Source organism: Priapulus caudatus, unplaced genomic scaffold, assembly GCF_000485595.1.
Source record: "Priapulus caudatus unplaced genomic scaffold, Priapulus_caudatus-5.0.1 Scaffold551, whole genome shotgun sequence".
Lineage (NCBI taxonomy): Eukaryota > Metazoa > Priapulida > Priapulimorpha > Priapulimorphida > Priapulidae > Priapulus > Priapulus caudatus.
This window is the reverse complement of record NW_014577612.1, coordinates 115,970-132,773: the sequence shown is the minus strand read 5'-3', so window position 1 is coordinate 132,773 and position 16,804 is coordinate 115,970. Positions and strand designations below refer to the sequence as shown.

Sequence of the window (16,804 nt, the reverse complement as noted above, 5' to 3'; positions counted from 1 at the left end):
AATCCGTACGGATTAGTCCTCAAATTCGAGCCCTGCTTAAGTATGATGTTTTTTGACTTAGTATCCTACTTACTTAAGATATTGTTTGGTTCTCAAATGGGTCTCTAGACTCTCTAGTCTATTCACCATTTAGCATTCATTGGCAATTTCTAATAATTTCTAGTCATTTGACCTATTACTGTTATTTTAATTATGCGCTTAAAGTTATTTTGTTAAATAAATTTGAGAAAAAAGAAAGAATGTAATAGTTGGTTAAGTTTTTATTGCAAAATAATAAAAATATAAAAAATAAGATAACATTTCAATATTTTGGGAATCGAATCGAGAGGCTAATATCGAGATACGGATCGAATCGAATCGAGAGGCTTGTGTATCGTTACAGCCCTACTATTAATGTTGCGACAACAATGGTAGGTACCGTTACAATTATGTTGAAATTGTTTAGAGCTAAAGACTAAATCGGTCACGCTAGGGTTTACTACCTAAGACAGAGGGCGGTAATAAATTACACACAACTAATCAATACTAGAACTTCTATTAATTTATCGACTTCACAACGCTGCAGTCTCACCTGTGAGACATTCTTAATGATGACTAGCGTGAGCCACTATCTAAATTAACTAATCGCACCGTACACAACCGCATAGGCAAACGACTAAACGGTAATTATACCTGCAACGACTCGACGGACTTGTTGCGACGCCTGAAGTCGACCGCGATGCCGATGGTAGGTGCAACCCTCTTGCTTATTCCAGCAGCCTTCAGCTCCTCCAGCGAGAAACCGCGGCCAGCTCGCATCTGCAACAATAGGCAACATTAGTTGTGGCCGTGGCGACGGGACCGACCGGTTCAGTGTGGCATCCGTGATCGTGAGATGTCAGGGGCAATGCTACGATCTTGCTGCCGTTTCTGCTGCAGAAGAATATGTTGGAGCTAGTCTGCCTGTTGCACCTGCTGTCTATGTTTACTTCTGGTCACGAAAACTAAATCATCAATTTAAGTGTGACAGTGCACACGTTTCCATATGTACTGTTACTCTATAACTGGACCGAGCCAGATTCCTGGAGTGGGTTTCCACTGATGTGGATTTAAACCCTTGAGTCCAGTATAAAATAAAGAAACCGAAAACAACAACAACAACAACAACTCTAAAGCCAAAATCTGGTACAAACTTGCAGCTGCAAGTGTGCTGCTATCGACCACCTTTAATTTTGCACCACCTACAGCTTTGTTTTCGTAACAGCAAAAAATGCTAAATGAGGTTTTTAGAGCACTTGCATCTGTAAGGCCAAGCGTTTTTTCCAAGCACATTTTTCGAATGATAAGGAACTGGCTGAATCAAAATTTTATAGGGGTTATTGCAGGGGCGGATTCAGACCGTATATGCCGTATTGGGAAACACGGTCTAGATTTCAAAGTGCCCTTCGAAATTTTGCGCTAAAAAATACAGAAAACAATTTGATGGAATTTGGCTATATTCTTTATTTGTTTTCTTTTTCTTCTGATTCATTGACAAGACTTGAAGGAAATCAAAATTTTACATGGTAACAAAACTAGCTTTGATATCTGAGAAAGAAGGGAAGTGCTTAAATCATTCTGCATTAATTGCTGGTATGCAAAGCGCAGGCAAAATGAAGCAGAAATAAAATTCCATATGGTTTTTAGCTATTGCTGCTTGACTAAATGTGTGCTTAAATGGTGCTCATTTTTGTGCCCAGGGACCCTTGAAATTTCCTTGAAATTTTGAAATTTTCTGGGGGAGGCCACCCAGACCCCCCGCCATGTGCTTCCGCGCCTAACGACGCCCACTGTGGGGTGGTGTGCCCTTTTTGGGAGATGTGCCCTTCTGAAAATCTGGAAAAATACTGTCTAGCTTCAGCCCTGGATCCGCCCCTGTATTGTGTTCTAGCAGCCACGCATGCAAACACTACACACCCTTGTGTTGTAACGGAAGGTCGGACACCGTACAGCTGGTCGTAGAGAGCCAATTGGTCTGGGAGCGACTGTGCGTGCTTTCTTCACACGGCTTGTGTGTCTCCGCTGCTTGCGAGCGGGTTGGTTGAACCAGGTCTTTACATACCTATGTGCATTCAGAAAAGGCATTAAAAGAAACATTACATATAATGTAGATGTCTCTAGTACAAGTGAAATTTTTTTCAGGGCCTTGACTTTTATAAACACTGACCGGGCAAATAACAGGTGGTTCTCGTTCAAACAGCCACCCGGCCGAATAAAGTTTTACATATTATTTGCGAGCTGACCGAGAAGATAACAACTGCCACCCTTCCCTCCCACCCATTATATACTGTGTTTAAGTGCAGTAACAAAGTATGTTGTACTATAGATCATCATTTTAGCTGAGCCCAACTTAAATTTTTAGAAAGATTAGCATACCTAAATATTAAAACTAGTAGGAAATGTAAACCATATTAATTTTCTAGCATTTTAAATAATTGGCACGACCCAAGACCAAGTGCTGATAACACAACTTCACAAGATAAACATTACGCAGTAGCTACGCGTCCGGAACCGGCCGCCTAGCCTCCAGGCTACGCATCCGGACATCCACTCACACAGTGATCGCGCGACTCTGGTGCACGCATGATTGCGCAACGGGACGCTCTGCTGATTGCCGAAAATATACAATATATGCACTGCTGCCGTCTATCCTTTCGTCCGTCCTATCTCGCTCTCTCTCTCAATCTCTCACACGCACGCACATCTCTCTCTCTCTCTCTCACATACACGCACAGCTCTCTATTTCTCTCTCACACCCACGCACGCACGCACGCACGCACGCCCGCCAGCACGCACACACACACACACACACACGCCTGCACACACCTCTAGCTCTCTCTCTCACACACACTTACACACACACATACACATTCCCTCTCTCTCTCTCTCTCACATGCATACACACACACATACACATTCCCTCTCTCGCTCTCTCTCTCTCACACACACACACACACACACATACTCGGCAACCAGCAGAGCGCCCCGTTGCGCAATCACGCGTGCGTGTCGCAAGATCACTGTGTGAGATGGATGTCCGGACGCGTAGCCTAGCGGCTCCTCGTCCGGAACCGGTCGGGTAGCCACGGCCTAAACATTAACATACTTACATGATAGGGCCTAGAGTCTTACTTTCTCTAGACTTAGTTACTACTATAACTATTAAGTATAATAACACGCGGAAATAGCGTTACGAATATATTATTTGCAATACAAAATGCTGATGTAAAAAACTACAATCTAACAATTTAAATATGCTTATTTGACGTAAATTTAATACCGAATAATGCCATACCACACTTCCAGCTCCACGCAATTTCAAGTTGCACGTGTAATCAGAATTGATCGCTCAATTCCTATTCTAATTCTAGCACTAATAAATGGAAGGTACCCCATTCATTCGCATTAATAAACGTTCACGTAACACACATACCGCTGCCAGTCCTTGTGGAAATGCCCATTGCATATAATATTATTCCTTTTGAGAGGCATGTTGAAGTTTATGTTGGTCGACAAATGGCCGACAACGAAAAGGACTGCACCGGAAACGCCGGAAGTTAACTGCGAGTTTCTGCGCAGCCAAAGTACGGGTCATTGCGCATATTGACCCTATGTTGATTTAGAACTTCACTTTCTTTCCCGTTTTAGTGCCGAGTAACAAATTTTGAGGCGGAGTCCTCAAATTCACGGCGGATTTTAATCCAGCGATGAACCTTGATGGATGCGCGCACCTGAGAAGCTTCAAGACACGAAAAGGGACCGAACCGTTTCGTATTGTGCATTCCTATTTTATCATCGCTGCTTCCCAAGAGGCGAGAAAGAGAAAGGTGTGTACGACTGAACAAAATCGTACCAATAAATTGAATAATATATGTATATTTGTATCAAATAATGAATATATCTATTTACGTTTGTCTACGAACCAATTTTAAGTGTTATGGAGTATGTGCGTAGGATTTGCGCCTTTTAATTCGTGGCTAAAGCCAATGCATTACGTTTCATTGAGGATACAAAGCCAGTGTTATGAATGGACATAAGATGAGTCTAATGAACTTTAAGCGACCCTATTGATTGTTTATTTTTTGCTTACAGGCAAATTCGTGTTACTGTCATATGTGTAAGCAACATAGGCCGAGGCTACATGCCTGTCTACACTGTGTATTCTTTGGATGTCATGGGGCCAGACACATCCACGAGCATGCCCGTGTTAAACAACACAACTTGGGTTTGTATTCATTTGAATTCATTCTATTACGGATTCCACACTGCTGATTCAGTGATTGCTGAAACTAACGGCTAACGTATTCACGTTGTTTCAGAGAAACGGGTAGCTTCAAGCGTCATCAATTAAATTATTTTTAGCTTTATACAATCAAGTCATTGTCAACTGTGTTGTGCTGTAGTTACACATTGTGCCTGTTTGCAGCCGTGGACCTGTCCTATGGAGCTGTGATGTGTTTCTCCTGTGGTGATTACGTATACGATCGCGAGCTTGAGACCATAGCAAGAGACCAGAGACGCAAAGCTGCAAAAAATGGCCGTAAGTTACAATGAAATTGCTCGCATTGCTGACAAAGTGTCAGATATTGCACATCGTCAAGGAGCAGTGCATCCCTCTTGGTTAATTAATGAAGAGGTTATAATAACAGTCGCAAGAAGTAACTTAACGGTTTTTGATATTTGTAGCTTAAACCTCATCCGAATAAAGAATGCAGGGGTTATACAAAAATTTGTTTGTAAAAATTGAGCAATATATATGTATAATAGCTCACATGCAATCTAACTTATATCTGATCTTTTGCAGAAGTGAAGGAGCTATGCTGTCCATGGGACCCAACGTCTGCAGAGATAGAACTTCTCCAACGGAATCCAAAACGGAGAAAAATCACAGAAAGTTCCACAATAGGTTAGTTGCAAAATATTTTGTGTGTGTAATTTTTGCATTCGGGACTTTTCGGGTGCAGTGGAATTGTTCTAAAATTGTAAATAATAACATTAAATTTTGTTGATTTTTTTTAGGATATAAATATTCCACTATCAAATACCAAGTTAGAAAATTACATTTATAGTTCTTCTGTAGTAATTCGATGAAATTCTGGTGGATCGCAAATGTATGGGCATAGACGCATATCTGCCTTTGTGATACAGACAAGGGAATGAAGGAGAGCAGCCGATTCGCCTAACGTAACCCAAATCATGTGTGTGCACGATTTTCCCATGGAACCGTCGATGGCAGTTGCTCGTGCAAAGACGGCGTGCCAGTATTAGCGTGCGCTAGGTTGTCTCAATCCACGAGATTGCACTGTTCTCAATTTCTCCGTGTGCTGTTGTCTAACTCTGCGAGAACTGACCGCTTGTTTTCCTCCAGGTCTACGAGGGCTCATCAACTTAGGAAATACATGCTTCATGAACTGCATCGTTCAGGCGCTGACGCACACACCGTTGCTACGCGACTACTTCTTAGCGGATCGGCACAACTGTCAGATGGAGGACAATGCCAACATGTGTCTAGTGTGCGAGCTTTCCAGGTTATTTCAAGAGGTACGTGCAGGAAGAGCAGTGCGCAATTCGTAGCACGTTTTACGTAATTTTTCATGCAAAACGCATTTATTATTTCTGACAATTATGAAAAATTTCCTGCCAAAATGGAGTATGGTAAGCTGCTAGCTTTTTTCGCAGGAATCTTCAGTGCATTCTGGTAGGAGGGATTGTAAAAATATAAAAAAAAGCTGCCGATGTCAGCCGCAATACATGGATGCAGGTTGCACGTAAATATCGATGTGTTTGATCTGAATTTCGGTTAGATTCCTCGACATAAACTGCGGTTATAAGTGACGTACCTGGTTTTTCAGTTCTACTCAGGAGTGCGGGTACCTCACATCCCCTTCAGGCTGCTACATCTCGTATGGACGCACGCACGCCACCTAGCGGGTTATGAGCAGCAGGACGCTCACGAATTCTTCATCGCAGCTCTAGACGTAATTCACAGGCATTGCAAGGGTGCGTGTGTGTGTGTATGTGCAGACTTGTGCAGGAGTCAAAACTGAGAAAACGTCGGTACTTTTCTTTCCGGAAAAATTAACGGCTTTTCCGTTAATGTTTTTAGGGTTTCTGTGTGAAGTTTCCAGCAAGATACGTTTTATAGCTGCAGCTTCATATACTTTCTCGCACTAGCGGGGTACCTTAAGAAAGTGCAAAAGTGCCTCTGTGTTAATTTCGACCCACGTGTGTGCATGTTGTTATGTTGTATGTGTCTGATTGTGCATTAGGCCAAAACAAAATATGTGTGGTTACCGTTACATGCCGGAAAAAAATAGGGTAGGTAGGTAGGTGTAACGAAGTAGTTTCGCTCATCATATACGTGTACTCTCATGTGTGGCTCGTGTCATATAGTTTACGCCCAATAACCTAGGTTCTGCTATGGTGCGGGTAATTATGTACCTTGAGGTAATCACAAGGTAGACACACAAAATGTACGTACAACAATATATCTATTTAATTCTTACACAATCTTACAGAGACAAGTTATTAGTTACATACGTAATGCAATATCTCAAAAGAGTTTACACACGCAAAGTTAATACAAGTACCAGTCTTATAAGGAGTTTTAAGACATACGTTTTAAGACGCATACTGTAACACGAATACGGTAAGACCTATTTATACTTACATACCAAGAGAGAGAGAGAGAGAGAGAGACTCGGAGAGCCCGGTTGGTTCTCTCCTCTCTGATTCTCTGTTAGAAAAGCTTGCTATTTATACAATTCTGGCCGTGTCACGTGGTTTTAGTAGTGCTACGCATTAAAACCTTCCAGGTTAATGAGTCTACGAAACAAGGCTATGCCTTGGTCCGAAAATGGCTACTGTCTTCCTTTTAACGAGAGGGGGAGGGTGTCTTTTGTTCTACCTGGAATTTCGTACTTGGCGGTACCAGTATCAAACTGCCTATAACGAGGCGAGTGACCAAAAGTGCCTGAGGCGTGTCCCTGCGTACGGATCTTAGCCTCGAAATAGACGTGGTCAAGAACCGTGCCTGCCCTGCGGCGTCGCTCTATATCGTAATGACTTTAGCTTCATTACATAGGGAAATAGTCGGTTTGCCGGCCCTATATCTCCTATATGTTGACCCTGCAATGTTAATTACTTTGAACTTTTTTTATGGAAATGTGTTCTATATAGTTAGGAGAGCTGATTTAGCTTGGTTGCTACCTGTGCAACGTTAGCATTTCTTGGAATTCAAGATGGCCGCCGCCGTCGATCTTGGATTTTGGTCAATTTACAATTTGTGATCTCGATGCCCTAGAGTGTCATGCAATACCTCTTTTTAGGGGTTTTCGAGGGCAGGGAGTCCATTTCTTAAAACATTTTATTTTCTTGAAATATTTTATTTACGAACCATGTCCGAAGGATGTGCGTTGTGCCTTTTGAAGCAGGAACTGTCCAATTCATTTTTTTTTCATTTTTTTTTCTTTTTTTTTTACTTTAAATAAAATTGACAATAAAATGTTTAGGGTCGCTGGGAATAAATTGGGTTGGTCGGGAAACCGTAACCACACTTATATTTTGTTTTGGCCTTAGGACTGTCATCGATACCAACACCATCAATGTATTGTGATGGATTTCCATGCGATATCGATATCGAAAAAATTATAGAATAGCTATCCGATACACTAAAACAGTATTAATAAAAAACCGTTTTGGTGTAGTGTTGTTACCTTACACCTCATGGGTTATTCTACTGAAATATGGGAGGGTATTCGTTTCGAGAAACACGTTTGCCATTCTTTCCTAGACTGCGTCATTCCACGTATTTTGAACTTCACACAGCTTGAGGGCCCCGTGCTGTACGTTTTATGACCTGCTATAGTATCGCATATTTCCCCGGATAGCCGGGCGTGAAAGCTGCCGGATTTAATTGCTTTCCTAGCTAGCCATCTGTCAAGCTTCTTGAGTCGGTTGCTTGGTTTCACGCGGAGTATATCCTGTAATATCCTATTTTGCTGCAGGTCAGAATAGTGAGTCGGAGACTAACCCTCATCACTGCAATTGCATCATTGACCAAATATTTACCGGAGGCCTGCAGTCAGACGTCACCTGTCAACACTGCAGGTAGGAGGATCACGGCAGGGTCTTCTTGCTTTGAATGCAGGGCATACAGTGCAGTCAATCAGATACGTATGATCAGTATACCTTCGCTTAAACAGGAAAGAGCTCTGGCAATGTCTGAGCTGATGAGAGTAGTGACTGAGCCATAGTCTGTGATGTTGCAATAACAGTTACAGTTTAATCGACCATGTTGTGGGTATGAGAGAGAGAGAGAGAGAGAGAGAGAGAGAGAGAGAGACTGACAGATAGACAGAGGAAGACAAGGACAGTGAGAGAGAGATAGAGCTTCCTTCCATTCGTGGGGAGAAAATAACTGTGCTATCCTTGGTCCTAGTGAACCTTTGTCGTAAAACGGAACGGCAGCAGTGTGTCTAAAGCACGCATGGCCAAACCAATGTTAGTGGACACCTCTGTGGGCACCTTTCCATAAAGGACACTTTTAGGGGGGATCCCTTGAATGACCCTTATATACAGGTTTTACTCTAGCGAAGCACCGCTCTCACCTCCACGTTTGCGCGACGTTCTTTTGTTTCTAGGTGCGTGTCGACAACAATAGACCCGTTTTGGGACATCTCGCTTGACTTGGGGAGCGACGACGCGAGAAACAACAACAACGACACAGTGAACAGAGGGACGTCGTCGGGAAAACTCAATGGCTGTGATAACCATCCCGAATCCACGACGCTCACGGACTGTCTGAAGAGGTAGGGTGCGACGAAGCGAGCGGCGGGATGAGCTAAGTTAAGAAGAGGGAGAAGGAAGAGAAGGCAGCAGAAAGGTGAAGAAGAAAGAAACGGTGGATGAGCTAAGTTGAGAGGAGGGCAAAGGAAGAGCAGGTAGCAGAAAGGTGAAGAAAGGAAGAAGAGTAGGATAAAGTAGATGACTGTCTGTAGAGATGGGATGCGGTGAAGTAAGTGGTGGCATGAGCTAAATTAAGAAGAGGGAGAAGGAAGAGAAGGTAGCAGGAAGGTGAAGAAAGAAAGAAACGGTGGATGAGCTGAATTAAGAAGAGGGAGCAGGAAGGTGAAGAAAGAAAGAAGAGTAGGACACAATAGATGACTGTCTAAAGAGATTGGATGCAGTGGAGGAAGCGATGAATGAGCTAAACTAAGAGGAGGGCAAAGGAAGAGGTAGAAGGAAGGTGAGAGGGGAGAAGAAAGACTAGGACATGGTGGAGCGAAGGTGGATTAAGTAGGGGAGCAGGACAAGAAGGTGAGAGGGGAGAAGAAAGACTAGGACATGGTGGAGCGAAGGTGGATTAAGTAGGGGAGCAGGACAACCGCCGCGATTTAACATTTTCCCTCAGAAGGAAACTTCCGTGAGGATGTCTTTGGGAACGCGACGATGTAGTACGTGAATCAGCCGCGTGCCTTTGTTCGCAGGTTCACACGAGCGGAACATTTGGGCAGCTCCGCGAAGATAAAGTGCAACGCTTGCCAGATCAATCGGGAGTCGACGAAGCAGCTCACAATGAAGAAGCTGCCCCTGGTGGCGTGCTTTCATCTGAAGGTGCGCGATGATGCCTGATGTGACTACTGCTTCGTATTGGGCTCGGGTTGTGTTGGTGTTGGGTGTATCGGTTGTGCGCAGCCATCCGTTGAAGGTTGCTGAATTTCATTGATGGTAAATCTTCTGAAGGTAGCGTTTTAATGTTGTGCGTAATAATTTCTTGGGCAAATGTTGACCTGCAGTGTGTGCATAATTATAGTCCTAGCCACATAATTAGTCCGAGTCCTATCTTTCAGAATCAGAACAGTCCCAACTCCGTTTCATTAAATCTGTTGCCGTGTGACTAAGTTAAGATTATGGTTAATTAATTGCAGTGACATGACATGTTTAGTACTAGTGCACTCGTACGTGCATGTGTGTGCATGCATTTGTGCATGCCTGCTTGCTCGCGTGTGTGCGTGTACGTTCATGTGTGCTTCTGTGTATAGTGTGCAATGTTGGTTACTTGCAGAGATTTGAGCACTCCACAAGATACCACAAGAAGATCTCCACGTACGTTTCCTTCCCACAGTATCTAGACATGACGTCCTTCATGTCCTCTCGACGAAATGACAACGGATACATCAATGGCACAATAGCAGAGATAAATAGTGATAACAAGTAAGTATTGATGTGATATTGTGTTTTATGTTAGACGTATTGGAGCCTGGTTGTGCACTACAGGGATAATTCTACTGGACCAGCTTCAAAGGCTTCTGTAAAAATAATTGCCCACGTGATGGCAAGGAAATAGATTTTTTTCATGTAAATACCTCCGCGCGTATCTCCTATAGTTGTGCACGCACGTGTCGAGCATAACATTACGTATCTCTCGAGTAGGTACGCCCTGTTTGCGGTGGTCAACCACCTGGGCACTATCGAGTCGGGCCACTACACCTGTTACATCAGACAGCACAAGGACCAGTGGTTCAAATGTGACGACGCGCTCATCAGCAAAGCAACCCTGCAGCAAGTGTTGGACAGTGAGGGGTGAGTTCTCGCTGGCAGCTGTCGCGTGCCACCCTCGTTGGTGTATTGGTCTTCGAAAGAGTAGCCGCATGCCTTTTTTTGGCGACGCTGTTCACCAATAAGTGAAGATTGTCTTTTAATTTGTAATCATTCGTGGTGCAGTCCACCTGATGGGTTGATGGGCGGAGGTAACTCTGCAGAGGTAGAACAGTATGTCTCGAGGGGCATTCACGTGACGATAAACGATCGTGTGGATTAGTGTCTTGCGTTTGACGATGTTATTTATCACATAGCTTAATGTAAACATGGAGGCCCCACCACACACGTTGCTATACCCCAGAAGATTTTTTTTTAAATTTTTCATGAAAGTGAAACCATGAAGTGATTATTCCTTTATTTCCTATTACAGCTTTACCAGTGGTGTCTTTTTTTGTCGCTTGCAGCTATCTCTTGTTCTACCACAAGCAGTTTCTGGAGTACGAGTAGCAGAGACACCTGGTGGCTGGGGAACGGAGGAATACACCGTGAACCGGACCCAAATCACATGCGGACCTCAGCAACTGGCTAATAGTGAACGCGGTTTCACTAAAACACAAACTAGTCAGACGGTAGCTGTTTTTTAGCTAAATGTTGGCCGCATCGCTAGTGTAGGAAAAACAGAAAACACCAACAGAAAAGAACGTGTCTGTCTCTCGCGATTATGTGCTTATAGTACGATATTGTCTTTCATTCGTTAATGGATCCAGACGGGTGCCAGTCTATCATGAAAATTTTTGCTAGATGGTTAGTGAGCTCTTCGATGTCCAAGATGGTCTCTGTCAAGATAGGCAACTCGGAGACTACTACTGTGAGATGTTTAGCGTTCTCTGTGTTCACCTAGCGTGTCTTCGAAGTTGTCAAACGTGGGGTGTCGTGTCTGTGATGCTTTCGGTACATCGCACAATAATAGTTCACGACAATGAACTCTGTCGTTGCAACCCTCCGCGCGTGGCGCTAGCGCTGTCGCTAATTTCAAAGTGCCACTGGAGGGAGACGATGGTGGGTGGGGGAGACCGGACGAAAAGCCGTGGGGGTGGGGAGGGGGAGAGGGGTAACGGGTGGGGCAGCTGGGTGCATGTTCGGTTCGAATAGGCTTTGCTACGTTTGTGTGCAAGGCCATGCATGCATGTGAGTGCACGGCTCATCGCGTTTCGCAGGCCCGCGATCTTTTCCCCTGCCGCTCACCACACTACCCCCTCTTTTCATGGCCAGCCCTTGCTACTCGCTCAGACATTTGCCGCAAGGTGGCGCTCTCTGTAAATTCCAGGCGGACGTGGAAGCTCGGTCACCCCCTCGCGGAGCGGACCACCAGAGGGCCCGAGCGATGCGTCCGGGAGATGCCGTTCTGAGCGTGCCAGTCGCAAACATATCCTATAGCCTTTGCTCAACTATGTGTGTACGGGCCGTTTTACCTCGACTTTTGCGTTCGCGTCGTTTACTTATACTTATCTCTGTTAACTTATTGTCATCACTTACTTTAATTTTGGGGAGCTGCTATGATTGAGAAGGACACCCGAGTAGCTATTCGACAATGTTCGGACGGATTTCCGCTACCCTGCTTCGTTCTCTCGGATTGCATCGTTTAGGCAGATGTGCGCAGCATGCGCTTAGAATTTCATGCGGGAAATTGCGTGCGGCTGACAAACGGTAACTCCGTAATTTCCTGTGCTGGTCTTTGTGAAGCAGCGCCATCTATACGACAAAATCTCTGCAAACCCAGATGGCACAAAGCTGTTGCTGGTGAAAACCACCGTCATGTTTTCCTGGAGGGGTAATTTCTCACAGGATTGTTTGGTACAGGCAGGCTTACGTTCAAGATCGAACACGTCTTATGATTAAGGCAAGTAGTGCCGGCTGTGGCCACCAGTGTTATGCAGACGAGGTTGGATGGGGGTACGGAATCGGCCGAGGTGTGACGAAGTGGAGCGTAGCAAATGTTGGCGTGGAAGTTTTAGTGGGGCAGGAAGAGTGGTTGGTACCTATTATTTGGGAGGTAGGAGGTGCAAAGTTTTGTGCCCGTGGCAGTCGCGGGCGGGGATGCATAGGAGTATGGAGCGGTCGCCGCAAAGTTGGCAATCAGAACTGGGTTGGGGAAGGTTGGCTACGGGAGAAGCCGACAGAAGGTGTAGGGTAGCAGAAGAACTGGGCTGGAAGCACGCGCCTACGTGTGCGGCGATATTTGTAGTTTCAGGGAGATATATTGTGTTCCAGTTTTTGTACTGTGATTTTAGCTTTTCGTCGTCAGTCGGTTTGTTTTCGGACGAGATCGAGTTTACGCGGTAGAAACAAGTCGACATTGGATTAAAAAAAACTCGCGCTCACTGTGTGAACCTCTCTCGAGTTGTTTCCGTACTATTTACATGGTGCCAATATGAATCTAAAGTGACTTGATCATTCCTGTCGCACACACGTGTGACGTGAGTCCATCTGTCGAAGTGTAGGGGGGGGGGGCACGACGAGCAAGCTAGGGACAGTGAGTGTCAAGATAGGTGGAAGTTAATATACCGTGCCTGTAAATATACTGCCGTAGAATGTGCTAGCATTGAAGTCGAACGGGGTTGACTGAGAACAGAGGCAGCGTATACCTAAGCGTAGACCTAGCTCCAAATAAGCAGATCTGAGAACCTAGAAAAAAAGAAAAAAAGAAGAAGAAGAAAGCGCGCGGTGTTGTAGGTGGTTATTCGGTTTGTGGTGTACTACTTATGAGATTTGGGAACGTCTCTTATGTTATTCGTGATGTGGCATGATACCGAATCGGTGTAGTGAGAAAACACAAATTTGTGCTGTGATATGTAGTGAGATAAACGGGACACGACTAGTTTCAGGCAAGCGTGCGTGCGACTCAGACCATCTCACACGCCGGCACAGGATTTCTGCAGGTGACGGTGCAACGGGCCTTCAGCTCGCGTACACGGCTGTGTACAGTCAGTGAGTAGCTAGCTCTCTCTCTTCTACAAGCGTCAGCTTCTACTACAACTACTACTGCATTTATTAGCGTGATACGGTGTGCCAGAAGTTGTACGTGCTTTTTAGCCGAATGCCGCCGCACTTCTGTCTAAACAGGGTGTTGAAGAGCACGTGCGTGGGTCACTGTTGTGCTGTTGTTAACCGAGCACGTTCGTGGAATATGTGCTGCTTTTTAGGGAGCACATTCGTGGTTCGAGTGCCTTGCCTGTTAACCGAGGCACGGTCTTGGTGAATATGTGTTGCTTTTAAGTTGGGCACACTCGTGAATATGTGGCCTGCTTTGTGAGGGAGCACATTCCGTGCGCTTCATGTGCTGCCTGGGTTAACCCAAGCCACGGTCGTGGCAATATGTGCCTGCTTTTAGGTTGCACACTCGTTGATTTTGTGCTGCTGTAAACAAGGCACCAGCTCGTGGCTTCCGTGGCTCAGAAGATTTGAATGTAGCGGACAGTCTAAACGCGTCACGCGCACGCTCAGCATTGTCCCCGTGCGCCGTTGACTGGTGGGTATTGGTATTGTAATTGATTTCATCTCAGATTATGCTGCGGTGTCTTCATTCTTCGTATTCTTTTATTTACGTTAATTTTTATGGATTAGGTTCAGCTGTTGTTTTTTTGGCTGCGCCTTGCTGAGAAAGAACGAAAATGAATGAAATCATGCGATGCCCTAGTAGGGTGGATTTGATGGCTGATTGTCAAAAATATCAAATCAGCTGATTGATTGATCTGGTACGTGAGACGCGCCTGCAGGCCCGTGCTGTGAGGGCCGGTCGGTGGGCTCGGGAGCGCGTCGCACGGTCCCGAAGCACGGATTCGGGCGTGTTCCCGTGCGAAGATATTTCAAATCGGTGTTTGTCGTGATAAGTCAAGGTGTGTAGTTCGTATGCAGTGACGCGCCGCGCGGCGAGGCGTTGGCCGTGTAGATTTACTGTCGTGGCGATTATCTTTTGCTCACCCGAAACGCGGCAGGTTTTTTCAGATACCTGCGAGCTTTGGGTTTGCCCCAGAAGCTATGGTTGCTGCCTTTACTGTGCTGATGCCAGCAGTATCCAATCGAATAAAGTGGGCCAGTTACACTCGGTCTCTGTATGTACAGTGTGTGACTGTCAGAGGCGCAAGGGGGTTTAGCCCAGTTGTAAAAACCGCCATCTTATTTGCAGTTCAGTGCCCCTTTCAGGGGCCGATAAAAACAGCCATGCAGTTTCAGATGACGGCAGAATCTTCTCGGAGCTGTTCGAAGTCCCCCGCGGGATTTATCAATCGTAGTTCTGGCTGATCGTATCGTGCGAGATCGACCGAGTGACCGAGATCTGAAAGGCATTTTGTGGCCAAGGTTGATATTTGCTTCTGCTACTTTCGTGTGCAGCTCTCTTGCGCCTGTCTGTCTGCTCCCTGTCTGTCTTCTCTAACCACTTTGCCGTTGTCTCTTGCCAGCTTACTCTCAGTGCTGGTTATGCAGAGTGGCTTCCATTGTATGTGCCCAATGCCCTAGATGCGGGAAAATATTGTATCAGACCCAAGGTTCGGTCGTGGATGTGTGAGCGCTTATGTCAGTGTTTAGCGCGTCTTATAACAAAATAGACCAACAGCTGCTTCCCGTTTCACTTCTAAACATTCGTATCATTCCGACATAAAGTATACAAATTTAACATTGCGCACACTTTCAGCTTGCGAAGGTTCGTATTAATATATTCATTCTCCCCTTTCTCACAAATCGTACCATCGGTTTATACTGTCGAGTTTTTTTATAAATAATACTCACGGGCAAAGATATAATACGACTAAATGTAATTGAATTTCATTATTATAACTCCAAACCTTTGATCACAGCATTACAATCACATGGTTCAATCGTTAGTCTAGACCCCAAATATTTTTTTACGAGAAGCAAACCATCCTGACTCTCCCACAGCACATGGTCGTGATTGATTGATTCGTACATGCCACACACGAGCCTACATCTACACACCCACTGATTCCCACCACACCACACCACTGCCATTATTAGTCGTGCGTATTCAAGAAGAGATTGCTACAACTCTCACCATATTAATTCAACTTCACACTTTCACCGACAGTCCTCAATCTGAGTCATGGCCAACAAAACAAAAACCAACAAATAACGTTAGTAACAGAACCGACAGGAGACTTGGGAGTTGAATCTAAATTTGCCGTTCTAACGTTTGCACTTGCGGCCAGAGACAGGCCCAGACCCGCCCCTCAGGCAACAAGGTCGCCATCCCTATACTAATTATAAGTGACAAATATATAGCAAAACCGGCGACACGCAATGGCGCGAACGGCACGTTAAACGTTAACGACGTCGCCGACGCACTGATATCAACGTCCACTCTCACGCACAGCCTGCTTGCGTAGCTGAATGTACGACGAACTCCTACATGATGATTGATTACGATGGTGCGTGACGATTGATGCTGTATGATTGATGGATGCTGATGATGATGACGATGGTGACGACGACAACGATGATGCTGATGATGATGACGATGGTGACGACGACAATGATGATGCTGATGATGACGACGACGACAATGATGATGCTGATGATGACGACGACGACGACGAAGACGATGACTATGATTCTGCTGATGATTACAACGAGCACGACGCCTCGGTAAGACAACCGACTCATGCACGCCTGCGCTCGTAGCCGCTTGCGTATCCGTATCCGTGGAAACGACCTAGGCCATCGGCTTCTTGTACTTGCCCCAGCCGTGAAAGCACTTGGTGAACTTGCGGCTCTCCTTCGTCTTGAGCGTGAGCAGCAGCTTGCGCGGCCGGTCGCGCTGCTTCACGCGCATATTCTGCACGTAGACCTGCGCGAAACGCCGACGCATGCTTAATTATTAATTATTAATTAAATAATTATTCATTAATATGCGCGGTTAATAATCACCCGGTGCGGATGCCTGCCCTCGCCGTACCCCCACACGCCGAATGGCGGGATTATCGCACGTCAAACCGGCCATGGCGTGCAGTTTTACAAAGAAATCGATGTGAAACTGCACACGTGTGTACTCGAGACCCCGGAAAATTTTCCGTTGTTTCGCAAACTGCCCAGCGCAATCGGAAGCGATGCTCTCCTCTTATCATTTTTTCTCACCGCACAAGAAATGAGGGAAACCGTCTGTAGGTAATGAAACTAACTTCGAGAACAATGCCACTCTCCCAAACACGCCTGCAGTGCCCCTCCCCCA

At 45.4% G+C, this 16,804-nt stretch overlaps 3 protein-coding genes across 4 annotated transcripts in view; 1 reads left to right on the top strand and 2 right to left on the bottom strand.

Moving 5' to 3' along the window:
* LOC106811558 (60S ribosomal protein L13-like) overlaps window positions 1-3,570 on the bottom strand; it is a 6,849-nt gene extending 3,279 nt beyond the window's left edge. Inside the window, exons 1-3 of the mRNA XM_014815227.1 lie at window positions 3,452-3,570; window positions 1,936-2,080; window positions 673-798 (exon numbers count right to left, since the gene is read on the bottom strand). Of these exons, the coding sequence (XP_014670713.1) occupies window positions 673-798; window positions 1,936-2,080; window positions 3,452-3,510 (330 nt within the window). The 5' untranslated portion in view covers window positions 3,511-3,570. The remainder of the gene's footprint in view (window positions 1-672; window positions 799-1,935; window positions 2,081-3,451) is intronic.
* A 66-nt stretch (window positions 3,571-3,636) lies between these two features.
* LOC106811557 (ubiquitin carboxyl-terminal hydrolase 22-like) lies at window positions 3,637-11,611 on the top strand. 2 transcript variants are annotated; one of them, XM_014815226.1, is made up of 12 exons: window positions 3,637-3,845; window positions 4,111-4,243; window positions 4,445-4,558; window positions 4,823-4,924; window positions 5,387-5,559; window positions 5,871-6,018; window positions 8,025-8,127; window positions 8,661-8,828; window positions 9,507-9,633; window positions 10,085-10,233; window positions 10,453-10,602; window positions 11,025-11,611. In XM_014815226.1, exons 1-12 carry the CDS (start codon window positions 3,726-3,728, stop codon window positions 11,065-11,067), a joined length of 1,530 nt encoding a protein of 509 aa, XP_014670712.1. In that variant the 5' UTR covers window positions 3,637-3,725; the 3' UTR covers window positions 11,068-11,611. The 2 variants fall into 2 exon arrangements, with proteins under 2 accessions (XP_014670712.1, XP_014670711.1); XM_014815225.1 differs by having other exon boundaries at window positions 10,450-10,602.
* Window positions 11,612-16,111: 4,500 nt separating this feature from the next.
* The window catches only part of LOC106811548 (protein flightless-1-like), a 43,212-nt gene continuing 42,519 nt past the window's right edge, over window positions 16,112-16,804 (bottom strand). The window contains exon 29 of the mRNA XM_014815215.1: window positions 16,112-16,423. Within this exon, the coding sequence (XP_014670701.1) occupies window positions 16,289-16,423 (135 nt within the window). The 3' untranslated portion in view covers window positions 16,112-16,288. The remainder of the gene's footprint in view (window positions 16,424-16,804) is intronic.

Bases quoted from the DNA above. Each gene is read 5' to 3' on its own strand.
- LOC106811557 (XM_014815225.1), top strand. From the start codon at position 3,726: ATGAACCTTGATGGATGCGCGCACCTGAGAAGCTTCAAGACACGAAAA. The intron at 3,846-4,110 runs GTGTGTACGACT...TTTTGCTTACAG, and splicing joins AAGAGGCGAGAAAGAGAAAG to GCAAATTCGTGTTACTGTCA. The intron at 8,829-9,506 runs GTAGGGTGCGAC...CTTTGTTCGCAG, and splicing joins CTCACGGACTGTCTGAAGAG to GTTCACACGAGCGGAACATT.